We start from the raw sequence: 27,783 nt of genomic DNA, 5'->3' as shown, positions 1-27,783 counted from the left end.
GTGTGGCGTGAGGGTAGCGTGACAGTGTGGCGTGAGGGTAGTGTAGGCTACCAGTTTTGTATGAGGGTAGTCGAACAGGGTAGCTTAACAGTGTAGCGTGAGGGTAGCGTAACAGTGTAGCGTGACAGTGTAGCGTGACGGTAGTGTGACAGTGTAGCGTGAGGGTACTGTAACAGTGTAGTCTGAGGGTAGCTTAACAGTGTAGTGTGATTGTGACAGTGTAGCGTGAGGGTAGTATAGTGTGAGGGTAGCGTGACAGTGTAATGTGAGGGTAGTGTAACGATATTGAACGATATTGAATTATTTTAGGTTACTATGGTTCAGCAGATGGACTGATATATTTGTGCTTGAAGCTTAAATGAGCAATTCCATGATAAGTTCAACCAAAGAAAATTGGTTATTTCCTTATTAAACTACTTTCACATATACCTTTGTGTGTATTTTCATGTACAGACTACATTTTAGCTTTTTATATATGCCAAATGTAATGTTATTGTTGCTTCAAAGTAAGATAAGGCTTTTCAGTCAACCAGATTTCATATATTTCACATTTTAAAATCACAGAACTGGTTTTGATTCTGTCCCCCTTGTGTTTCTGACCAAGTCGAAAGGTTAATAAAACAATGTCAAACGAATGTTAGTCCGTTGAGTGCTAGTATAGAATTCTACAATCTAGTAAAGATTAGAACGCTGATTTGGACAGGCAGTGTCCGCGTCCCCTAACGTTTTTGAGGGAAAAAAAGTTGTTATTGTTGACGTGTTTACAGAATGAGAATGAGCTGAAGGAGTTTCGACTGAAACTCTCCTCTGAGGTGTATCTACTACTACAGTGGAGGCTGCTGAAAGGGAGGATGGCTCCATAGTAATGGCTGGAACAGAGTCTTTTGTTTTTAACATGTATTTAACCTTTTATTTAACTAATCAAGTCAGTTAAAGAACTATTTCTTATTTACAATGACGGCCTACTTGTAAAGCACTCCCCTCTGGCCGAACCCGTCTCCTAACCCGGACGATGCTGGGGCAATTGTGCGCCGCCCAATGGAACTCCCGATCGCGGCCGTTTGTGATCGAACCCGGGTCTGTAGTGACGCTTCTAGCACTGTGATGCAGTGCCTTAGACCGCTGCGCCACTCGGGAGTTTCCATGTGGTTGATGCCGTTCCATTGACTCCATTCCAGCCATTACTATGAGCCGTCCTCCCCCTCAGCAGCCTCCGCTGATAAAAACAAAACGGAAGCAAACGGAACGAAATCGGGAAGGAACTGAATTTGACCAATAGAAGCTCTCGTTTTTTTTGTTGCAGAACCGTTTTCCCGTTGCCGAGGTGCTTTATTCTGTCTCTCAGTCTGTGAATATCTGTTACGACAGACAGACAGACATACAGACAGACAGACAGACAGACAGACAGACAGACAGACAGACAGACAGACAGACAGACGATGGTTTGGTTAGCGGCATACCTTTTTTGTTTTAGTTCCATTTGATGTCCTTCCCAGTAAAAAGCCATCCATTCCTGTCTGTTACAAAACATTGGCTTCTGATATAATCTTTCTCAATGAGAAGCAGCACCAAAGTAAAAATCAATGGCGTCTGTGTGATGGAGTGAATACAGAGATACGGTAGCATGTGTTCATGTTTAGTAGCTGTTGTTTATGGAACTGTGTGTGTGTGTGTGTGTGTGTGTGTGTGTGTGTGTGTGTGTGTGTGTGTGTGTGTGTGTGTGTGAGAGAGAGAGTACTCTCTGTCTGAGAGTATCAGTGTCCCCTGTTTTGACACAGCTGTATGATATTAGCATAGATACCACAGTGTCGTGATGTCACCACAGTGTCATGCCGTCGCCGGAGTGCGTGCTCCTTGGGCCAATGTAAACAAGGAAACGCCCCTTGTGGTGGGTATGGTCAGGATGACGTTTATTCCCCTGTATTAAACTAGTTTATCCTAGCCCCCTGTATTAAACTAGTTTATCCTTCCCCCTGTATTAAACTAGTTTATCCTAGCCCCCTGTATTAAACTAGTTTATCCTAGCCCCCCTGTATTAAACTAGTTTATCCTAGCCCCCCTGTATTAAACTAATTTATCCTAGCCCCCTGTATTAAACTAGTTTATCCTAGCTCCCTGTATTAAACTAGTTTATCCTTCCCCCTGTATTAAACTAGTTTATCCTAGCCCCCTGTATTAAACTAGTTTATCCTTCCCCCCTGTATTAAACTAGTTTATCCTTTCCCCCTGTATTAAACTAGTTTATCTTAGCCCCTGTATTAAACTAGTTTATCCTTGCCCCCTGTATTAAACTAGTTTATCCTAGCCCCCTGTATTAAACTAGTTTATCCTAGCCCCCTGTATTAAACTAGTTTATCCTAGCCCCCTGTATTAAACTAGTTTATCCTAGCCCCCCTGTATTAAACTAGTTTATCCTAGCCCCCCTGTATTAAACTAGTTTATCCTAGCCCCCTGTATTAAACTAGTTTATCCTAGCCCCCCTGTATTAAACTAGTTTATCCCAGCCCCCTGTATTAAACTAGTTTATCCCAGCCCCCTGTATTAAACTAGTTTATCCTAGCCCCCTGTATTAAACTAGTTTATCCTAGCCCCCCTGTATTAAATTAGTTTATCCTAGCTCCCTGTATTAAATTAGTTTATCCTTCCCCCTGTATTAAACTAGTTTATCCTAGCCCCCTGTATTAAACTAGTTTATCCTAGCCCCCTGTATTAAACTAGTTTATCCTAGCCCCCTGTATTAACTAGTTTATCCTAGCCCCCTGTATTAACTAGTTTATCCTGGCCCCCTGTATTAAACTAGTTTATCCTAGCCCCCTGTATTAAACTAGTTTATCTTAGCCCCCTGTATTAAACTAGTTTATCTTAGCCCCTGTATTAAACTAGTTTATCTTAGCCCCCTGTATTAAACTAGTTTATCTTAGCCCCCTGTATTAAACTAGTTTATCCTTTCCCCCTGTATTAAACTAGTTTATCTTAGCCCCCTGTATTAAACTAGTTTATCCTAGCCCCCTGTATTAAACTAGTTTATCCTAGCCCCCTGTATTAAACTAGTTTATCCTAGCCCCCTGTATTAACTAGTTTATCCTAGCCCCCTGTATTAACTAGTTTATCCTGGCCCCCTGTATTAAACTAGTTTATCCTAGCCCCCTGTATTAAACTAGTTTATCCTAGCCCCCTGTATTAAACTAGTTTATCCTAGCCCCCTGTATTAAACTAGTTTATCCTAGCCCCCTGTATTAACTAGTTTATCCTAGCCCCCTGTATTAAACTAGTTTATCCTAGCCCCCTGTATTAAACTAGTTTATCCTAGCCCCCTGTATTAAACTAGTTTATCCTTCCCCCCTGTATTAAATTAGTTTATCCTAGCCCCCTGTATTAAACTAGTTTATCCTTTCCCCCTGTATTAAACTAGTTTATCCTAGCCCCCTGTATTAAACTAGTTTATCCTAGCTCCCTGTATTAAATAAGTTTATCCTTCCCCCTGTATTAAACTAGTTTATCCTAGCCCCCTGTATTAAACTAGTTTATCCTAGCCCCCTGTATTAAACTAGTTTATCCTAGCCCCCTGTATTAAACTAGTTTATCCTAGCCCCCTGTATTAAACTTGTTTATCCTAGCCCCCTGTATTAAACTAGTTTATCCTAGCCCCCTGTATTAAACTAGTTTATCCTAGCCCCCTGTATTAAACTAGTTTATCCTAGCTCCCTGTATTAAACTAGTTTATCCTAGGCCCCCTGTATTAAACTAGTTTATCCTAGGCCCCTGTATTAAACTAGTTTATCCTAGCCCCCCCCCGTATTAAAGTAGTTTAACCCTACCCCCCCTGTATTAATGTAGCTTAACCCTACCCCGTATTAAACAAAAAAATTATTCAAATTTAGTTGCTAGTAGTATAACATTACATTGCAAATGTAAAGTCGTTTTTTTTCATGTCTTCTTTTGGAACTAAACCTCCCTCACACTGCACTGCTTTGTAGCAGTTTCGGTGGTTTGGGCCTCATCTGCTCTTTAAGCAAAGTATTCTCATAGTTTGCTTCTGGAGCCAATTTCTGTCAACAAGATGGAGGTATGTTTTCATTGGAAGCCTTGCTGTCTACATTTACTCTCTTGCTTGCATCTCAAAATTGGCTCGCTGTGTCAGCTGCATGCTCAAGTAGCCTGGCTAGCTTACTACTGAAATTCAGACAAATTACCTGACAGACGTGATCCTCTTAATCCATGTATGATGTGAGACACATTTGACAGAAGCACTGAAAGTAACATGAATTCTAGAACAGAGCCGTTTTTTCATGTTCTAGTATAGAAAAAGTACTGAGGTTTCGGTATACCGTGCAACACTAGTTCATCATTGGTTCATCCCCTTTCTATAGCCGCCATATTGTTTCCATGTTATTGATGTAGCGTTACCATAGCGAATAACAAAGCTCCTGTGAACACAAAGCTATGATAATAGCTGATAATATAACATTTGAAATGTCTTTATCATTTTGAAACTTTTGAGTGCCTTGTTTACTGTACATTTTTATTTTTTATATATTTTTTTATTTCACCTTTATTTAACCAGGTAGGCAAGTTGAGAACAAATCCTTTATTTAACCAGGTAGGCCAGTTGAGAACAAGTCCTTTATTTAACCAGGTAGGCAAGTTGAGAACAAGTTCTCATTTACAATTGCGACCTGGCCAAGATAAAGCAAAGCAGTTCGACAACATACAACAACACAGCGTTACACATGGAGTAAAACAAACATACAGTCAATAATACAGTAGAAAAATAAGTCTATATACAATGTGAGCAAATGAGGTGAGATAAGGGAGGTAAAGGCAAAAAGGCCATGGTGGCAAAGTAAATGCAATATAGCAAGTAAAACACTGGAATGGTAGATTTGTAGTGGAAGAAATAGAAATAATGGGGTGCAAAAAGGAGCAAAATAAATAAATACAGTAGGGGAAGAGGTAGGTTTTTTTTTTCTTCACTTGCTTTGGTAATGTAAACTTATACTACATGACCAAAAGTATGTGGACACCTGTTCATCGAACGTCTTATTCCAAAATCATGGGTATTAATATGGAGTTGGTCCCCCCTTTAGCTGCTCCACTCTTCTGGGAAGGCTTTCCACTAGTTGGTGCGGGGACTTCCGATTAGGCCTGGCTCGCAGTCACCGTTCCAATTAGTGGTTAAATAAAGGTGAGAACAACAACAAGAAAAATTCATCCCAATGGCAAGTTCTTTCACACCGATCTTTTCAAACTATTTCATTATGGACCTCGCTTTGTGCACTGGGGCATTGTCATGCTGAAACAGGAAAGGGCCTTCCCCAAACTGTTGCCATGAAGTTGGAATGACAGAATTGTCTGGAATGTCATTGTATGCTGTAGCGTTTAAGATTTTCCCTTCACTGGAACGAAGAGGCCTAGCTTGAACCGTTAAAACAGCTGAAAGTTTCTAATGTGTGTGTTTGCTGCTCCCACTAGAGGAGCTTCTGTCTGTCTGTCCTGTCTGTCCTGTCCTGTCCGTCTCATTAATGTAGATGTTAAATAGTGTTGGACTTATTGGGCAGCCCTGCTTCACTCCCTGTCCCTGAGAGAAGAAGTCTGTTTGCTTGTGTTCGTCAAGGAAATGGTGTTGTCTGCTATTTATAATACTGCAGAGAATTTTCCCCCAAGTTGATGTTAACGCAAATTCCTCTGTAATTATTTGGGTCAAATTTGTCTCCATTTTTATAGATTGGTATTGAGAGACACTGGGTTTAGGAAGTAGTCTACAGTACTACTGCCAAGGGATGAGCTGTAGGTGTACCTACCAAAAGAGTCCCCTCTCAGCCTACCATTGACTATGTACAGACCCAGTGTTCAACAGAGCTTCACGAGCTAAACTCCATTTTTGTTTTTCACTTTGTCCTAGTTGTTTCTGTGGGGGTATGTGGGGAGGGAAAGGTTGTTGCTTCCTGGTAGGTGTTTATCCTCATGACTGTTAATAGTGTCTTGTTCTTCTGCTGTTCTAGCATTCAGGTCTCCACAGACCAGGACGTTACCCTGGGCCTGAAAGTGACTCATCTCCCCCCTCTAGAATGGAGAAACTCTCTTCATTGAAGCAGGGTGACTCTGAGGGGGGAATGTATGTGGCACAGAGGAAGACGTTTTTATCTGTTAAGATAAAGCCTCCTTGTTGATTTTTAACCAGATAAAGAATTCTCCTGTTTTGATCAATTCGATTGAATGAATTAGTTTAGATTTATACTTTATTAGCATTCCCCCTGAGTCTCTGCCCTGTCCTGAGTCTCTGCCCTGTCCTGAGTCTCTGCCCTGTCCTGAGTCTCTGCCCTGTCCTGAGTCTCTGCCCTGTCCTGAGTCTCTGCCCTGTCCTGAGTCTCTGCCCTGTCCTGAGTCTCTGCCCTGTCCTGAGTCTCTGCCCTGTCCTGAGTCTCTGCCCTGTCCTGAGTCTCTGCCCTGTCCTGAGTCTCTGCCCTGTCCTGAGTCTCTGCCCTGTCCTGAGTCTCCCTCATTAAAATGCAAATCAATTTATAACATTTTTGACATGCATTTTTCTGGATTTTTTTATTGTTATTCTGTCTCTCACTGTTCAAATAAACCTACCATTAAAATTATAGACTGATCATTTCTTTGTCAGTGGGCAAACATACAAAATCAGCAGGGGATCAAATACTTTTTTCCCTCACTGTATATCAGGAGCTCATGTTGAGCATCTCTCTCTCGCTCTCTCTCTGTGTCTCTCTCTCTGTGTCTCTCTCTCTGTGTCTCTCTCTCTGTGTGTCTCTCTCTCTGTGTGTCTCTCTGTGTGTCTCTCTCTCTGTGTGTCTCTCTCTCTGTGTGTCTCTCTCTCTGTGTGTCTCTCTCTCTCTGTGTGTCTCTCTCTCTCTGTGTGTCTCTCTCTCTCTGTGTGTCTCTCTCTCTCTGTGTGTCTCTCTCTCTCTGTGTGTCTCTCTCTCTCTGTGTCTCTCTCTCTCTGTGTGTGTGTCTCTCTCTCTGTGTGTCTCTCTCTCTCTCTCTCTCTCTCAATCTCTCTCTCTCTCTCTCTCTCTCTCTGTGTGTGTCTCTCTCTCTCTCTCTGTGTGTGTCTCTCTCTGTGTGTCTCTCTCTCTCTCTCTCTGTGTGTGTCTCTCTCTCTCTCTCTCTGTCTCTCTCTCTCTGTGTGTGTGTCTCTCTCTGTCTCTCTCTCTCTCTCTCTCTCTCTCTCTCTCATTTATATATATATATATATATATATATATATATATATATATATATATATATATATATATATATATATATATTTCAATTCAAGTACTTTATTGGCATGGGAAACATATGTTAACATTGCCAAAGCAAGTGAAGTAGATAATATACAAAAGTGAAAAGGTCAATAAAAGTAACCGTAAAACTTACTCACAAAAGTTCCAAAAGAATAAATACATTTCAAATGTCATATTATGTGCAAATAGTTAAAGTACAAAAGGGAAAATAAATATGGGTTGTATATACAATGGTGTTTTGTTGTGGCAACAGGTCACAAATCTTGCTGCTGTGATGCCACGCTGTGGTATTTCACTCAATAGATATGGGAGTTTATCAAAATTGGATTTGTTTTCTAGTGTTTTGTGTATCTGTGTAATCTGAGGGAAATATGTGTCTCTAATATGGTCATACATTTGGCAGGAGGTTAGGAAGTGCAGCTTAGTTTCCACCTCATTTTGTGGGCAGTGTTGCACATAGCCTGTCTTCTCTTGAGAGCCAGGTCTGCCTACGGCGGCCTTCCTCAATATCAAGGCTATGCTCACTGAGTCTGTACATAGTCAAAGCTTTCCTTAAGTTTGGGTCAGTCACAGTGGTCAGGTATTCTGCCACGGTGTACTCTCTGTTTAGGGACAAATAGCATTCTAGTTAGTTTTTTTGTTAATTCTTTCCAATGTGTCAAGTAATTATCTTTTTGATTTCTCATGATTTGATTGGGTCTAATTGCATTGTTGCCAAAAAGTTTGATTTTGGTTTCATCTGACCAGAGCACCTTCTTCCACATGTTTGGTGTGTCTCCCAGGTGGCTAGTGGCAAACTTTAAACAACACTTTTTATGGATATCTTTAAGAAATGGCTTTCTTCTTGCCACTCTTCCATAAAGGCCAGATTTGTGCAGTATACGACTGATTGTTGTCCTATGGACAGAGTCTCCCACCTCAGCTGTAGATCTCTGCAGTTCATCCAGAGTGATCATGGGCCTCTTGGCTGCATCTCTGATCAGTCTTCTCCTTGTATGAGCTGAAAGTTTAGAGGGACGGCCGGGTCTTCGTAGATTTGCAGTGGTCTGATACTCCTTCCATTTCAATATTATCGCTTGCAAAGTGCTCCTTGGGATGTTTAAAGCTTGGGAAATCTTTTTGTATCCAAATCCAGCTTTAAACTTCTCCACAACAGTATCTTGGACCTGCCTGGTGTGTTCCTTGTTCTTCATGATGCTCTCTGTGCTTTAAACGGACCTCTGAGACTATCACAGAGCAGGTGCATTTATACGGAGACTTGATTACACACAGGTGGATTCTATTTATGTATTATCTATTTAAATGTAAATGTAATGTAAATGTAAATATTTATCATCATTAGTCATTTAGGTCAACATTGGATCAGAGATCCTCACTGAACTTCTGGAGAGAGTTTGCTGCACTGAAAGTAAAGGGGCTGAATAATTTTACACGCCCAATTTTTCTGGTTTTTATTTGTTAAAAAAGTTTAAAATATTCTATAAATTTCGTTCCACTTCATGATTGTGTCCCACTTGTTGTTGATTCTTCACAAAAAATTACAGTTTTATATCTTTATGTTTGAAGCCTGAAATGTGGCAAAAGGTCGAAAAGTTCAAGGGGGCCGAATACTTTCGCAAGGCACTGTATGTACAGACCCAGCATGCAACAGAGCTGCAGGAGTTGTGACCTGTTTTTGTTGGTTACGTTGTCGTAGTTGTGTCTAGGGGGGCATATGGGGGAGGGAATGCTGTCACCTCCAGGTAGGTGTTTGTCCCCCTGTGTGCTGAGGGTGTCAGGTTCTTGTCCAGTTCTGGCATTTAGGTCGCCACAGACTAGTACATGTCCCTGGGCCTGGTAATGATTGATTTCCCCCTCTAGGATGGAGAAGCTGTCTTCATTAAAGTATGGGGATTCTAGTGGGGGGATATAGGTAGCACACAGGAGGACATTTTTCTCTGTTGAGATCATTTCATTTTGAATTTCTAGCCAAATGTAAAGTGTTCCTGTTTTGGTTAATTTAATAGAGAGAGTTAGGTCTGCTCTATACCAAATTGGCATACCCCATGAGTCTCTTCTCTGTTTTGCACCTATTCATTCAGTGGATGGGTCTACCAGCTCTCTGTAACTTAGAGGACAACCAGTGGGTCTGTCTCCTCTATACCACCCACCTGGTAGTTTGGATGGGACTACCAGCTCTCTGTAACTTAGAGGACAACCAGTGGGTCCGTCTCCTCTATACCACCCACCTGGTAGTTTGGATGGGACTACCAGCTCTCTGTAACTTAGAGGACAACCAGTGGGTCCGTCTCCTCTATACCACCTGGTAGTGTGGTGGATGGGACTACCAGCTCTCTGTAACCTAGAGGACAACCAGTGGGTCCGTCTCCTCTATACCACCCACCTGGTAGTGTGGTGGATGGGACTACCAGCTCTCTGTAACCTAGAGGACAACCAGTGGGTCTGTCTCCTCTATACCACCCACCTGGTAGTGTGGTGGATGGGACTACCAGCTCTCTGTAACCTAGAGGACAACCAGTGGGTCCGTCTCCTCTATACCACCCACCTGGTAGTGTGGTGGATGGGACTACCAGCTCTCTGTAACCTAGAGGGCAACCAGTGGGTCCGTCTCCTCTATACCACCCACCTGGTAGTGTGGTGGATGGGACTACCAGCTCTCTGTAACCTAGAGGGCAACCAGTGGGTCCGTCTCCTCTATACCACCCACCTGGTAGTGTGGTGGATGGGACTACCAGCTCTCTGTAACCTAGAGGACAACCAGTGGGTCTGTCTCCTCTATACCACCCACCTGGTAGTGTGGTGGATGGGACTACCAGCTCTCTGTAACCTAGAGGACAACCAGTGGGTCCGTCTCCTCTATACCACCCACCTGGTAGTGTGGTGGATGGGACTACCAGCTCTCTGTAACCTAGAGGGCAACCAGTGGGTCCGTCTCCTCTATACCACCCACCTGGTAGTGTGGTGGATGGGACTACCAGCTCTCTGTAACCTAGAGGGCAACCAGTGGGTCCGTCTCCTCTATACCACCCACCTGGTAGTGTGGTGGATGGGACTACCAGCTCTCTGTAACCTAGAGGACAACCAGTGGGTCCGTCTCCTCTATACCACCTGGTAGTGTGGTGGATGGGACTACCAGCTCTCTGTAACCTAAAGGACAACCAGTGGGTCCGTCTCCTCTATACCACCTGGTAGTGTGGTGGATGGGACTACCAGCTCTCTGTAACCTAAAGGACAACCAGTGGGTCCGTCTCCTCTATACCACCTGGTAGTGTGGTGGATGGGACTACCAGCTCTCTGTAACCTAGAGGACAACCAGTGGGTCCGTCTCCTCTATACCACCCACCTGGTAGTGTGGTGGATGGGACTACCAGCTCTCTGTAACCTAGAGGACAACCAGTGGGTCCGTCTCCTCTATACCACCCACCTGGTAGTGTGGTGGATGGGACTACCAGATCTCTGTAACCTAGAGGACAACCAGTGGGTCCGTCTCCTCTATACCAGGTTTCTTGTAGGATGACAATGTCTGTATTTCCGATTTCTTTGATGAAGTCCAGGTTCCTGCTCTTTAGGCCAAAGGCAGATGACCTCAGGCCTTGGATATTCCAGGATGAGATAGTGAAGGCTTTGTGTTCCATAGAGTGTCTGTTGTTGTTGGTCGTGTGGTTTGGCCTCAGGCCAGTAAGTGTGAGCAGAGCCTGCTGAGCATCTGGTACATGCCATTGCCTTGGGCTAGTGTAAGCGTAGGGGTTGAGCCTGTTTCCCTGCTCACGGCCTGGGCGTATGTGTGTGACTTTCATGTTGAGGCCCTTTTTCCCGGGAGTGGGGGGCATGGGGTGGGCAGGAAGGGGCATAGGTCTTAAGTCGCTCTGGATAAGAGCGTCTGCTAAATGACGTAAATGTTATCTGAGGGGGCCTAAATGGGGTGTGGGATATTTGTGGGATGAGTAACCAAAAAAGTGTTAAACAAATCAAAATATATTTGAGGTTCTTCCAAGTAGCGTAGATGACAGCTTAGCACACTCTTGGCATCCTCTCAACATGGTATAGGGTAGATGTACCCGCTGGTTGCCCTCTACGCTACAGAGAGCTGGTAGTCCCAATCCAGGTGTGTCCAAACTTTTGACTAGTACTGTGTGTGTGTGTGTGTGTGTGTGTGTGTGTGTGTGTGTGTGTATTTCATATTTTAATATGGTATCTTCTGTCTTTTTCATCCAGATGGATTGTAGATATGGAAGGAGCCACGGGCACGCTCTACGAAGGAGAGAAATTTCAGCTGCTTTTCAAATTCAGTAGTCGGTATCCTTTCGATTCACCTCAGGTAAGTAGATAGCTAGCCAGCCTTGCCCTTCCTCATTGATAAATAGTCATGTATATATCTGTTGAATCAGTTAGCTAGGACACTCAATGACACAAGATCCATTCATGCTCTGTCAGTAGGCTGGTTGAGTGGGTATGTTGCTTAGTAACAGGTCATTTGGCTGAGTGGGTATGTTGCTTAGTAACAGGTCATTTGTCCAACTGATTGAAGAGAGTGGATGTTAGGGTTCGGTGATATTTTATTTAACCTTTATTTAACTAGGCAAGTCAGTTAAGAACATATTCTTATTTACAATGACGGCCTACCAGGAAACAGTGGGTTAACTGCCTTGTTCAGGGGCGGAACAACAGATTTTTACCTTTCGGTTACTGGCCCAACGCTCTAACCACTAGGCGACCTGCCGCCAGATGTTCACACCATTATACCATTTCTGTACCATACTGGGGTATACGGTATTACCGAATGTGCACACAAGGAGCACTATAAAATAACAAAAAACTATAACAAGGTTCTTGATATAGCCTGGGTACCAGTCTTGATATAGCCTGGGTACCAGTCTTGATATAGCCTGGGTACCAGTCTTGATATAGCCTGGGTACCAGTCTTGATATAGCCTGGGTACCAGTCTTGATATAGCCTGGATACCAGTCTTGATATAGCCTGGATACCAGTCTTGATATAGCCTGGGTACCAGTCTTGATATAGCCTGGATACCAGTCTTGCTATTAGAGGTTGACCGATTATGATTTTTCAACATCGATAACGAATATTGGAGGACCAAAAAAGCCGATACCGATTAATCGGACGATTAATTTTTATTTTGGGGGATTTATTTGTAATAATGACAATTACAACAATACTGAATGAACACTTATTTTAACTTAATATAATACATCAATAAAATCAATTTAGCCTCAAATAAATAATGAAACATGTTCAATTTGGTTTAAATAATGCAAAAACAAAGTGTTGGAGAAGAAAGTAAAAGTGCAATATGTGCCATGTAAAAAAGCTAACGTTTTAAGTTCCTTGCTCAGAACTTGAGAACATATGAAAGCTGGTGGTTCCTTTTAACATGAGTCTTCAATATTCCCAGGTAAGAAGTTTTAGGTTGTAGTTATTATAGGAATTATAGGACTATTTCTCTCTATACGATTTGTATTTCATATACCTTTGACTATTGGATGTTCTTATAGGCACTTTAGTATTGCCAGTGTAACAGTATAGCTTCCGTCCCTCTCCTCGCTCCTACCTGGGCTCGAACCAGGAACACATCGACAACAGCCACCCTCGAAGCAGCGTTACCCATGCAGAGCAAGGGGAACAACTACTCCAAGTCTCAGAGCGAGTGATGTTTGAAACGCTATTAGCGTGCACCCGATAACCAGCTAGCCATTTCACATCGGTTACACCAGCCTCATCTTGGGAGTTGACAGGCTTGAAGTCATAAGCAGCGCAATGCATTGCGAAGGGCTGCTGGCAAACGCACGAAAGTGCTGTTTGAATGAACGCTTACGAGCCTGCTGCTGCCAACCACCGCTCAGACTGCTCTGTCAAATCATAGACTTAATTATAACATAATAACACACAGAAACACGAGCCTTAGGTCATTAATATGGTCGAATCCGGAAACTATCATCTCGAAAACAAAACGTTTTTCCTGTCAGTGAAATACGGAACCGTTCCGTATTTTATCTAACGGGTGGCATCCCTAAGTCTAAATATTCCTGTTACATTGCACAACCTTCAATGTTATGTCATAATTACGTAAAATTCTGGCAAATTAATTATGGCCTTTGTTAGGAATAAATGGACTTTACACAGTCCGCAATGAGCCAGGCGGCCCAAACTGCTGTATATACCCTGACTGCTTACACGGAACGCTAGAGAAGTGACACAAATTCATGTTAGCAGGCAATATTAACTAAATATGCAGGTTTAAAAATATATACTTGTGTATTGATTTTAAAGAAAGGCATTGATGTTTATGGTACATTGGTGCAACGACAGTGCTTTTTTCGCAAATGCGCTTGTTAAATCATCACCCGTTTGGCAACGTAGGCTGTGATTCGATGAGAAATTAACAGGCACTGCATCGATTATATACAACGCAGGACACGTTAGATAACATAGTAATATCATCAACCTTGTGTAGTTAACTAGTGATTATGTTAAGATTGATCGTTTTTTTATAAAATAAGTTTAATGCTAGCTAGCAACTTACCTTGGCTTCTTGCTGCCCTCGCGTAACAGGTAGTCAGCCTGCCATGCAGGCTCCTCGTGGAGTGCAATGTAAGGCAGGTAGTTAGAGCGTTGGACTAGTAACCGGAAAGTTGCAAAAACGAATCCCCAAATCCCCCCTGAAATAACAGTTAACCCCCGTTCCTAGGCCGTCATTGAAAATAAGAATGTGTTCTTAATCTGACTTGCCTAGTTAAATAAACGAGTAAAAAATAAAAATCTGCAAATCGGTGGCCAAAAATACCGATTACCGATTGTTATGAAAACTTGAAATCGGCCCTAATTAATCGGCCATTCCGATTAATCGGTCGACCTCTAATATTCATATTAATTTATTCTAGAACTCGCTCCCCTGGATCATGTTAATTTATTCTAGAACTCACTCCCCTGGATCATATTTATACTAATTTATTCTAGAACTCACTCCCCTGGATCATATTTATACTAATTTATTCTAGAACTCACTCCCCTGGATCATATTTATACTAATTTATTCTAGAACTCACTCCCATGGATCATATTAATTTATTCTAGAACTCACTCCCCTGGATCATAGTCATACTAATTTATTCTAGAACTCACTCCCCTGGATCATATTTATACTAATTTATTCTAGAACTCACTCCCCTGGATCATATTTATACTAATTTATTCTAGAACTCACTCCCATGGCTCATATTAATTTATTCTAGAACTCACTCCCCTGGATCATAGTCATACTAATTTATTCTAGAACTCACTCCCCTGGATCATATTCATATTAATTTATTCTAGAACTCACTCCCCTGGATCATATTCATATTAATTTATTATAGAACTCACTCCCCTGGATCATGTTGATACTAATTTATTCTAGAACTCACTACTCAGGATCATATTCATACTAATTTATTCTAGAACTCACTCCCCTGGATCATATTCATATTAATTTATTCTAGAACTCACTCCCCTGGATCATGTTAATACTAATTTATTCTAGAACTCACTCCCCTGGATCATATTCATACTAATTTATTCTAGAACTCACTCCCCTGGATCATATTCATACTAATTTATTCTGGAACTCACTCTCCTGGCTTATATTCATTAGTGCATACCGTACAAAACCCGAGAAAAAGTTTTACAACTAATAAATAGGGTTCCTCATTCGACAAGTTTGGGTAGTCCCTCCCCTTTTCGGTCCATTTTTTTCTGTTTGGTATCTAGTGAATACGACCCTGATGTCTGACACCATAAACATACTGATTAGATTGGATGGTTCCTCTGCCACGCTGCTTAGTGCTGATGCCATGATGCTTCTGTGCCTGGATGCCAACACAATATGATTGACACATTGGCTTGGTGGCTCATAATTTGGATCCTGACCTAGGACACAGTGGAGACAGATCTTTCTCGATATGTCTATATCTCTCTCGAGCTGTGTCTCCCTCTCTAGCTGTCTCTCTCTCTCTAGCTGTCTCTCTCTAGCTGTCTCTCTCTCGCTGTCTCTCTCTCTCCTCTCTAGCTGTCTCTCTCTCTCCTCTCTAGCTGTCTCTCTCTCTCCTCTTTAGCTGTCTCTCTCTCTCCTCTTTAGCTGTCTCTCTCTCTCCTCTCTAGCTGTCTCTCTCTCTAGCTGTCTCTCTCTCTAGCTGTCTCTCTCTCTCTAGCTGTCTCTCTCTCTCTAGCTGTCTCTCTCTCTCTAGCTGTCTCTCTCTCTCTAGCTGTCTCTCTCTCTCTAGCTGTCTCTCTCTCTCTAGCTGTCTCTCTCTCTCTAGCTGTCTCTCTCTCTAGCTGTCTCTCTCTCTCTTCTAGCTGTCTCTCTCTCTCTCCTCTCTAGCTGTCTCTCTCTCTCTCCTCTCTAGCTGTCTCTCTCTCTCTCCTCTCTAGCTGTCTCTCTCCTCTCTAGCTGTCTCTCTCTCTCTACGCCAGTGTGTTAAAGCCCACGGGCCACGTTTGAGAGGATTAGCTTAACGTGACAATCTTATTTTTACATATCGGCCTATAAATAGAGAGAGAATATTAGATCTACAGTCAGGCTACTACTACCACCACAGTTAACTACCACCTCATACCCCAGCACAACAACACACCACAGTTATCTACCACCTCATACCCCAGCACAACAACACACCACAGTTAACTACCACCTCATACCCCAGCACAACAACACACCAGCTAACTACCACCTCATACCCCAGCGCAGCAACACACCAGTTAACTACCACCTCATACCCCAGCGCAACAACACCACCACAGTTAACTACCACCTCATACCCCAGCACAACAACACACCACAGTTAACTACCACCACATACCCCAGCACAACAACACACCAGTTAACTACCACCTCATACCCCAGCACAACAACACCAGTTAACTACCACCTCATACCCCAGCACAACAACACACCAAAGTTAACTACCACCTCATACCCCAGCACAACAACACCAGTTAACTACCACCTCATACCCCAGCACAACAACACACCACAGTTAACTACCACCTCATACCCCAGCACAACACACCACAGTTAACTACCACCTCATACCCCAGCACAACAACACACCACAGTTAACTACCACCTCATACCCCAGCACAACAACACACCACAGTTAACTACCACATCATACCCCAGCACAACAACACACCACAGTTAACTACCACCTCATACCCCAGCACAACAACACACCACAGTTAACTACCACCTCATACCCCAGCACAACAACACACCAGTTAACTACCACCTCATACCCCAGCACAACAACTCACCAGATAACTACCACCTCATACCCCAGCACAACAACACACCACAGTTAGCTACCACCTCATACCCCAGCACAACAACACACCACAGTTAACTACCACCTCATACCCCAGCACAACACACCACAGTTAACTACCACCTCATACCCCAGCACAACAACACACCACAGTTAACTACCACCTCATACCCCAGCACAACAACACACCAGTTAACTACCACCTCATACCCCAGCACAACAACACACCAGTTAACTACCACCTCATACCCCAGCACAACAACACACCACAGTTAACTACCACCACATACCCCAGCACAACAACAACACACCAGTTAACTACCACCTCATACCCCAGCACAACAACAACACACCAGTTAACTACCACCTCATACCCCAGCACAACAACTCACCAGATAACTACCACCTCATACCCCAGCACAACAACACACCACAGTTAGCTACCACCTCATACCCCAGCACAACAACACACCACAGTTAACTACCACCTCATACCCCAGCACAACACACCACAGTTAACTACCACCTCATACCCCAGCACAACAACACACCACAGTTAACTACCACCTCATACCCCAGCACAACAACACACCAGTTAGCTACCACCTCATACCCCAGCACAACAACACACCACAGTTAACTACCACCTCATACCCCAGCACAACACACCACAGTTAACTACCACCTCATACCCCAGCACAACAACACACCACAGTTAACTACCACCTCATACCCCAGCACAACAACACACCAGTTAACTACCACCTCATACCCCAGCACAACAACAACACACCAGTTAACTACCACCTCATACCCCAGCACAACAACTCACCAGATAACTACCACCTCATACCCCAGCACAACAACACACCACAGTTAGCTACCACCTCATACCCCAGCACAACAACACACCACAGTTAACTACCACCTCATACCCCAGCACAACACACCACAGTTAACTACCACCTCATACCCCAGCACAACAACACACCACAGTTAACTACCACCTCATACCCCAGCACAACAACACACCAGTTAACTACCACCTCATACCCCAGCACAACAACACACCACAGTTAACTACCACCACATACCCCAGCACAACAACACCACATTTAACTACCACCTCATAACCCAGCACAACAACACACCAGTTAACTACCACCTCATACCCCAGCACAACAACACACCAGATAACTACCACCTCATACCCCAGCACAACAACACCACCACAGTTAACTACCACCTCATACCCCAGCACAACAACACACCAGATAACTACCACCTCATACCCCAGCACAACACACCATTGTTATCTACCACCTCTTACCCCTGCACAACAACACACCAGTTAACTACCACCTCATACCCCAGCACAACACCACCACAGTTAACTACCACCTCATACCCCAGTACAGCAACACACCAGTTAACTACCATCTCATACCCCAGAACAACAACACACCAGTTAACTACCACCTCATACCCCAGCACAACAACACACCAGATAACTACCACGTCATACCCCAGCACAACAACACACCAAAGTTAACTACCACCTCATACCCCAGCACAACAACACACCAGTTAACTACCACCTCATACCCCAGCACAGCAACACACCAGTTAACTACCACCTTATACCCCAGCACAACAACACACCACAGTTAACTACCACCTCATACCCCAGCACAACAACACACCACAGTTAACTACCACCTCATACCCCAGCACAACAACACACCACAGTTAACTACCACCTCATACCCCAGCACAACAACACACCACAGTTAACTACCACCTCATACCCCAGCACAACAACACACCACAGTTAACTACCACCTCATACCCCAGCACAACAACACACCAGTTAACTACCACCTCATACCCCAGCACAACAACACACCACAGTTAACTACCACCTCATACCCCAGCACAACACACCACAGTTAACTACCACCTCATACCCCAGCACAGCAACACACCAGATAACTACCACCTCATACCCCAGCACAACAACACCACCACAGTTAACTACCACCTCATACCCCAGCACAACAACACACCAGTTAACTACCACCTCATACCCCAGCACAACAACACACCACAGTTAACTACCACCTCATACCCCAGCACAACACACCACAGTTATCTACCACCTCATACCCCAGCACAACAACACACCAGTTAACTACCACCTCATACCCCAGCACAACAACACACCACAGTTAACTACCACCTCATACCCCAGCACAACACACCACAGTTATCTACCACCTCATACCCCAGCACAACAACACACCAGTTAACTACCACCTCATACCCCAGCACAACACACCACAGTTATCTACCACCTCATACCCCAGCACAACAACACACCAGTTAACTACCACCTCATACCCCAGCACAACAACACACCAGTTAACTACCACCTCATACCCCAGCACAACAACACCATAGATAACTACTGTTTTTTAAGTATGTGCGTGGGTGAATTGGGTGTGTTTGTAATTGTTTGGGTGTTGTGAGTGGATGTATCAAAGTGTGTGTATGGGTGGCTCTTAAAATAAGTATTTTTGAGAAGGACTAGAGATTTGCCCATCACTGTACTTAAACAAGATGTTGGCAAAGTTCTCCCTTAATGCACGCTATGTACAGCAACACTGTAGAGTCCTCTGCTCTCCTCTGGTTGCTGGTGAGTTTAGAGAGAGAGCTGTCATGTCTTCCCTTCCACCGTAGTTATCCTCCCTAATGAAGTGTGCAGCTCTCTCTCCCTCTCTCTTTCCCCCTCTCTCTCTCTCTCTTTCCCCCTCTCTCTCTTTCTCTCTCTCTCCCCTCTCTCTCTCTCTCTCTCTCCCCTTTCCTGTCATTCCTCCCCTCATGTGAGGCACTCTTCTCCTAATCCCCCAGCCTCATGTTGCTGTATAGAGCTAAGCCCAAGCTTACAGTCCAAGGCTCATTATTTTCTGCTATTAATGTGAAAATCTAAACCCATTCCGGCTGACTACTCTCCTAATTCAGCTCTCTACCCCCCTTCCAAAAAAAAAATTGAGGTCAAAACATAACAGGCCGTTGTACAGATGTTAGTCGATAGATCTCTCTAAAACTATAAACATTGATGTGTCTAATCTTTATTTTTATTTTTTTCCCATTTCAAGGTAATGTTCACGGGAGAGAATATACCTGTACATCCTCACGTTTATAGCAACGGTCACATCTGTCTATCCATTCTAACTGAAGACTGGTCGCCAGCCCTCTCAGTGCAATCAGTCTGTCTCAGCATTATCAGCATGCTGTCCAGCTGCAAAGAAAAGGTAAGACCCATGGATTGATAAGGTGACTTTTAATTTAATTTTTTATTTTTTATTTATTCAAACTGTAATGGGCAATTGACCATAAATAAACCATATGAAAATGTATGCCTTTCGCTGTGAGCGAGCCAATCCCTGTCCGTACAGTGGAGGAGAGAGATGTGCATTCTACTGTAGACATGTCAATATGCTAGCTAGTGGCTCCTAGCATTCGTCTTGGCTAAACTACTGTAGACATGTCAATATGCTAGCTAGTGGCTCCTAGCGTTCCTCTTGGCTAGCCTACTGTAGACATGTCAATATGCTAGCTAGTGGCTCCTAGCATTCCTCTTGGCTAGCCTACTGTAGACATGTCAATATGCTAGCTAGTGGCTCCTAGCATTCCTCTTGGCTAGCCTACTGTAGACATGTCAATATGCTAGCTAGTGGCTCCTAGCGTTCCTCTTGGCTAGCCTACTGTAGACATGTCAATATGCTAGCTAGTGGCCCCTAGCGTTCCTCTTGGCTAGCCTACTGTAGACATGTCAATATGCTAGCTAGTGGCTCCTAGCGTTCCTCTTGGCTAGCCTACTGTAGACATGTCAATATGCTAGCTAGTGGCTCCTAGCGTTCCTCTTGGCTAGCCTACTGTAGACATGTCAATATGCTAGCTAGTGGCTCCTAGCATTCCTCTTGGCTAGCCTACTGTAGACATGTCAATATGCTAGCTAGTGGCTCCTAGCATTCCTCTTGGCTAGCCTACTGTAGACATGTCAATATGCTAGCTAGTGGCTCCTAGCATTCCTCTTGGCTAGCCTACTGTAGACATGTCAATATGCTAGCTAGTGGCTCCTAGCAATCCTCTTGGCTAGCCTACTGTAGACATGTCAATATGCTAGCTGGTGGCTACGGTTGACAGACTGCAAAAAGACTCCTAGCATTCCTCTTGGCTAAACTACTGTAGACATGTCAATATCTCTTTTGGAAAGTTTTTCTTAAAGGGGCAGTGTCCTATTTTGAGATGGGGAACAACAATATTCAAATGACAGTCCTACTTTAGAAACAAATTAATGCAAGTTAAATGCAATTATATTCTAAAGAATAAAGTTATCTTACATTGCTAAATTAATAACCAAATATATCCTATTACTAGCTGAATATAGAGAGAACTACCGTTACTAGCTGAATATATATAGAGAGAGAGAGAGAACTACCGTTACTAGCTGAATATATATAGAGAGAGAGAGAACTACCATTACTAGCTGAATATAGAGAGAGAGAACTACCGTTACTAGCTGAATATAGAGAGAGAACTACCGTTACTAGCTGAATATAGAGGGAGAACTACCGTTACTAGCTGAATATAGAGGGAGAACTACCGTTACTAGCTGAATAGAGAGGACTACCGTTACTAGCTGAATATAGAGAGAGGACTACCGTTACTAGCTGAATATAGAGAGAGGACTACCGTTACTAGCTGAATATAGAGAGAGAGAACTACCGTTACTAGCTGAATATAGAGAGAGAGAACTACCGTTACTAGCTGAATATAGAGAGAGAGAACTACCGTTACTAGCTGAATATAGAGAGAGAGAACTACCGTTACTAGCTGAATATAGAGAGAGAGAACTACCGTTACTAGCTGAATATAGAGAGAGAGAGAACTACCGTTACTAGCTGAATATAGAGGGAGAGAACTACCGTTACTAGCTGAATATGGAGAGAGGACTACCGTTACTAGCTGAATATGGAGAGAGAACTACCGTTACTAGCTGAATATAGAGAGAGAGAACTACCGTTACTAGCTGAATATAGAGAGAGAACTACCGTTACTAGCTGAATATAGAGAGAGAGAACTACCGTTACTAGCTGAATATAGAGAGAGAGAACTACCGTTACTAGCTGAATATAGAGAGAGAGAACTACCGTTACTAGCTGAATATAGAGAGAGAGAACTACCGTTACTAGCTGAATATATAGAGAGAACTACCGTTACTAGCTGAATATATAGAGAGAACTACCGTTACTAGCTGAATATATAGAGAGAACTACCGTTACTAGCTGAATATATAGAGAGAACTACCGTTACTAGCTGAATATAGAGAGAGAACTACCGTTACTAGCTGAATATAGAGAGAGAGAACTACCGTTACTAGCTGAATATAGAGAGAGAACTACCGTTACTAGCTGAATATAGAGAGAGAACTACCGTTACTAGCTGAATATATAGAGAGAGAACTACCGTTACTAGCTGAATATAGAGGGAGAGAACTACCGTTACTAGCTGAATATAGAGGGAGAGAACTACCGTTACTAGCTGAATAGAGAGAGAGAACTACCGTTACTAGCTGAATATAGAGAGAGAGAACTACCGTTACTAGCTGAATATAGAGAGAGAACTACCGTTACTAGCTGAATATAGAGAGAGATCTACCATAGAGAGAGAACTACTGTCTGAACTCACTAGAGTCCCCTGCTGTTGTTAAACATGCATCACATCTGTTGTTCACTATCTGAACTCACTGGAGCCCCCTGCTGTTGTTAAATATTCATCACAGCTGCTGTTCACTATCTGAACTCACTAGAGTCCCCTGCTGTTGTTAAACAGTCATCACATCTGTTGTTCACTATCTGAACTCAGTGGACGAAAATAATTCTAATAGTAGGGCAAAGAATGATTTGCTCTGTGGTAAAGTTTCACCCCTGTACAGATCTAGGTTCAGCTTCCCCTTTCGCCAATCCTAACCTTAACCATTTGTGAGGGAAATGCAAAAGTAACCCCAGTTCTAATTTACCCTACTCTGAATGATGTTGCCTCAACATGCTGTGTTTATACCAGCACTTCCCCTGATGGTTGTCTCTCTCTGTTTCCCTGCAGAGACGGCCACCCGATAACTCCTTTTACGTAAGAACGTGTAACAAAAACCCAAAGAAAACAAAATGGTGGTATCACGGTGAGTAGTTGGCTTACGTCCTCTTATTTTATTTGACCCTGGCAAATCAGTTAAGAACAAATTCTTATTTACAATGACGACCTTCCGGGGTAACAGTGGGTTTAACTGCCTTGTTCAGGGGCAGAACGACAGATTTTTTTTTACCTTGTTAGATCAGGGATTCAATCTAGTAACCGAAAGGTTACTGGCCCAACGCTGTAACCACTAGGCTACCTGCCGCCCCTGTAGCCCCTGCCGCCCCTGTAGATAAGCACCTGTAAAGTGTTAAACCATTCCATCATCACTCAGACGTTAGAATGGTTATCCTGTCTAGTTGATGGTAATGAGGAAGTACATAAATCCAGACTAGATTATGGAATGAATCGGTACGTAAGCACGGTCAACATCCATGTCATCATGTCAGTGTATTTGATAGTGAAAGTGTGTTTTCTTCCCCAGATGATACGTGCTAATACATGTTGTAATAGTTTGAGAAGAAAGAAGCCCTACTGAACCGCATAAAGCACTTTTGAATCATACAGTCACTGAACTCTGCCCTTTTGACTTGAACAATGGACACCGTGATGCGCCGGAGACTCTGTTTGAACTGCATTTCCCAGAGGGCAGTTGGGTGCATGTTTTTAGCCGGGTTGTAATATACAAAAAAAATAAAATAAAAATAATAATAATAATAATAATAATAAAGAAACGTCATGTGTACCAACAATGGATTGTTTTTGCAACAACAAAAAAAGGTCATTATGTAGCCAGCGAGAGAAATGGTTTCGTTATTGTTTTAAGATGATTCTTGTTTCCTTTTGTGTTTGTTTGGGTACATTTTAAAAGGTTGTCATTATGTGCTGTGCAATACGACAGTGGATGCATGGTTGGGCCCTAACAAAGATATCTGGAAGGGATCTGAGCATCTTAACCCCCGAGCTTCATCTTTTTATTATTTTTGGACTGATATATTCAATGCACTGTGACAATATGTAGAGCTACAACAGTTCAATGTTATTATTCCAAACGTGCAGTTAACTTCTACTGTAAAACCACAAAACAAACACCACTTCTCTGCAGCTGATAGAAGGGGTTTAGAAGTTGCTTTTAGATTTCACTGTTTAATCAAGAGTAGTGCAGTTCTCTTCCTCTTCGCCTTCCATCTTTTCAAGGACTGACTTGATTTCAGTAGTTGTCTGGTCTATTTTGACTATAGCAGCGTTTCCCAAACTCGGTCCTGCACCCCCACTAACACTACCACAGATGATTGAAATCATCCAACTGATCATTAAGCTTTGATCAAGGGGCAATAACCAAAACGTGCACCCCTTGGGGGGAGGGGGGGGGGCAGGACAGAATTTGGGAAACGCTGGACTAGAGTATTGGTACTGACCTGGTTGACAGAAGAATGATGGTTATAACTCTTTCGGCTGCGTTTACACAGGCAGACCAATTCTGACCTGTTTTTGGTTTTATTTTGCCACTAATTGGTCTTTTGACCAATCGGATCAGATGTTTTGCCACTAATTGGTCTTTTAACCAATCGGATGGGATATTTTGCCCATAATTGGTCTTTCGACCAATCGGATGGGATATTTTGCCCATAATTGGTCTTTCGACCAATCGGATGGGATATTTTGCCCATAATTGGTCTTTTGACCAATCGGATGGGATATTTTGCCACTAATTGGTCTTTTGACCAATCGGATGGGATATTTTGCCCATAATTGGGCTGCGTGTGTAAACGCAGCCTTTACGTACCTCTTCACAATAATATGGTCTGAACTCATGTACTGGTGTTTGCAGGTCCATTCTGTAAAACCCAGAGATGTAAGACAACATTACATCCATGTAACCAATGTCTGTGTTGTCGTCCATTTTTATTTTGTCTTGATGAGATTTAGTTGCTTTTATCTAAAAGAAAAAAAATGTATTTTTACCATGTTTGTCTTGTTGTTTTGTTTTCCAGCTAGCTGACACTTTTATTATTTTTTAAAGGGGAAGGATGATTTTGGGGTTGTACGTTTTCAATGTCTTGTTTAATTTAAAATCTCCTAGTGGTCGTAACAGTGACATGAATAATGTGATTACTGTTGTTAAGATGAGACTGATTCCCTGGTCATAGATTGACTCAGGTGTTTGTTTGTTTTTCAATACAAGAACACCTCTGCAGAAGAATAAAAAATCCTATAAGATATTTTGCAATTTAACTATATTTTCACCAAAAGAGACTTGTTATGTTGTGAAATCTATAACATGTCTGCAACTATTGTGTGTGTGTGTGTGTGTGTGTATATATATATATATTGTAAGTCTTTAGAAATCGTGGAGATTGCGATGAAGTAAGGAATGGAGTTATTTTCCTCATGTTGTAGCTGTGTGACTATATAATAGGAGCGTTTTTTAATTATTTTCCTCTTTAGTGTTTCTGATAAATAGCACTCTACAGTTGGTTAGATTCAGGGTTGTGGTCAATTCCATTTCTCATTCCAGTCAATTCAGAAAGTAAACCAAATTTGAAAAAAATCCTAATTGAACAGCATTGAATGGAATTGGAATTTAGAATTGTCATTTCAGTGTACATCCTGAATTGAACCCTTATACCTTTTTAGATGTAGTTTCTCATCAACACAACTACTGTTGATCGGAAGGGTTGGCAGTTGAACTGTAGGGAATCACCTAGCTATTTCTCATCACTATCACGCAACACTCATAGGTTGCATTTATACAGGCAAGCCCAATTATCCACACAACATCTGATTGGTCAAAATAACAATTAGTGGCAAAGGATCTGATCTGATTGGTCAAAATACCATTTAGTGGCAAAGGATCTGATCTGATTGGTCAAAATACCATTTAGTGGCAAAGGATCTGATCTGATTGGTCAAAATACCATTTAGTGGCAAAGGATCTGATCTGATTGGTCAAAATAACAATTAGTGGTAAAAAAACCAGAACTGGTCTGCCTGTGTAAATGCACCTGCAGTGTAACTCTCTACCACAGGAAGTTGGTGGGAGGAGCGATAGGAGGCTGGGATGGATTAAATTAAAACGATATAAAACACACCAAGCGATGACCCTGTCCTCCTATAGTTGCTCCCAGCAGCCTCCTCTGCTATGTACATAACACCTTATGTTATTATTGGTTACAATGGGAGGGAATCAGCTGCTGTGGTACCCTATTCCCTATGTAGTGCACTACTTTAGACCAGAGCCCTATGGCACCCTATTCCCTATGTAGTGCAATACTTTTGACCAGAACCCTATGGCACCCTATTCCCTATGTAGTGCAATACTTTTGACCAGAGCCCTATGGCACCCTATTCCCTATGTAGTGCACTACTTTAGACCAGAGCCCTATGGCACCCTATTCCCTATATAGTGCAATACTTTTTGACCAGAGCCCTATGGCACCCTATTCCCTATGTAGTGCACTACTTTAGACCAGAGCCCTATGGCACCCTATTCCCTATATAGTGCAATACTTTTGACCAGAGCCCTATGGCACCCTATTCCCTACATAGTGCACTACATTTTGTGGATTCAGCCTGTGTGTTGCAGCAGCTCTCGTCGTTTCCTGACGTCAATCACTCTATTCCTATAGTTCTGTTCTGTCTCCTGTCGCAATTCATTCAGAAATCCTTCCCATGCTGGCTTTGTTAGTGTTGTATTTTCTTGTCCTTTCCTTTTGAGTCTATAGAGGAGTTATTTCTTCACAATATCAACCTTCTGAAGTGACTGGTTATATGACCATGACACACTGGTATCTAGGAACCATATTAGAATATAAAGACTATTTAACCAATGATTATTTTTTTATTTTTTTTAATGACACTGTAGAAGAGGTTTGTGCTGCTGGACTGGGTTGATTTTTGTCTGTCACGGTATGGTATTAATGCAGGGACAAAAAGCCCGTATCCACAAATTAGTGGATATTTTAAAAGCAATGAGTGGATATGTAAAACAAGAGTTTGGATTTCTCCCTCTCATTTTCTCTCCTTGTATTTGTCCTTTTTTTTTAATGTGGTTTGGATTCCTTGGCCTACAGATTGTTGTGTGAGTGATCAGCACTAATGAAGCTTGGTGTATTATATTTATAATATATTTTGAGAATATTTTTTTCTTTCTTTCTTTCTCCGGGATGAACAAGCTCCATGTCAGAGGAGCTTGTTCATTTCAATAATCTATAATAAAAAGCAGAGATTAATTTTTAATTCATCCTTGTCTCGCACATATTGCTGATTTAAATGGAGTCGATTGTGTCTTAGGGTGGTTTCAAATATTGTCCTTTTTTAAAGTGAACCCCCCCCCCCCCAAAAAAAAAGTGAAAGAACTGTTTGCTTTGTATTCACACTGCCCTTGCCTTTTGGATGAGGACTCAACTCTCAACACCTATTTTATGGTCCGAGGCATCTCTGCATTCACATGGCTATGTTTAAAAAGGAACTAAGATCTTTTTCCAAAATTCACTCAATGCACTGTGGGTTGTTTACAGTGCGCAGGACAAGCCATTCCATCAGATCATGTTATTGGACAGCTAGCTATACCTACTTACATTTTAGAAGCTAATAGATTGTATTTAGTTAAAATATTATAATCAGAAGATGATATTAACATGTAAATATTATTGGTAACAGAATAATTAGTAAAATAACTGCAGATTAAATAATGCTGTAAGTGAAAATTGTACACCCCAGGTAGGCTACTGCCCCTTTTTAAGGGCTAGTCTTAATTTTAGGGTTAGTGCTATTGGGGATCCTTGGGACGTCCCTAAATATTAACCCTTACCTTAACCATTTTTAAATGCCAACTTCAATGGGGGGAATGTTAAGAGTTGGAATGTCGCAAGGCTTCCGGATAGAAAGGCCCTTGATTATTTACCTTATGTTGTGAATTCTCACCAAATATGTTGTTCTCTTCTCACACTATTCAAACCACACAATCAATAAACAGTTTTATGAAGCTCTCTCAACCTATAGATCAACATATTGC

At 42.4% G+C, this 27,783-nt stretch overlaps 1 protein-coding gene across 2 annotated transcripts in view; it reads left to right on the top strand.

The window, feature by feature from the left end:
- Nucleotides 1–27,009, top strand: part of LOC106591739 (putative ubiquitin-conjugating enzyme E2 W-B) — a 34,706-nt gene extending 7,697 nt beyond the window's left edge. For both annotated transcript variants that reach the window (XM_045710733.2, XM_045710734.2), the window contains exons 3-6: nt 11,466–11,568; nt 19,727–19,882; nt 22,737–22,812; nt 23,251–27,009. In XM_045710733.2, coding sequence (XP_045566689.1) covers nt 11,466–11,568; nt 19,727–19,882; nt 22,737–22,812; nt 23,251–23,264 — 349 coding nt within the window. In that variant the 3' untranslated portion in view covers nt 23,265–27,009. The remainder of the gene's footprint in view (nt 1–11,465; nt 11,569–19,726; nt 19,883–22,736; nt 22,813–23,250) is intronic.
- The last annotated feature ends 774 nt before the right edge of the window (nt 27,010–27,783 follow it).

Source organism: Salmo salar, chromosome 29 (assembly GCF_965601325.2).
Source record: "Salmo salar chromosome 29, fSalSal1, whole genome shotgun sequence".
NCBI lineage: Eukaryota > Metazoa > Chordata > Actinopteri > Salmoniformes > Salmonidae > Salmo > Salmo salar.
Note: the sequence above shows the minus strand (reverse complement) of the source record. Positions and strands in the feature narration are given on the sequence as shown.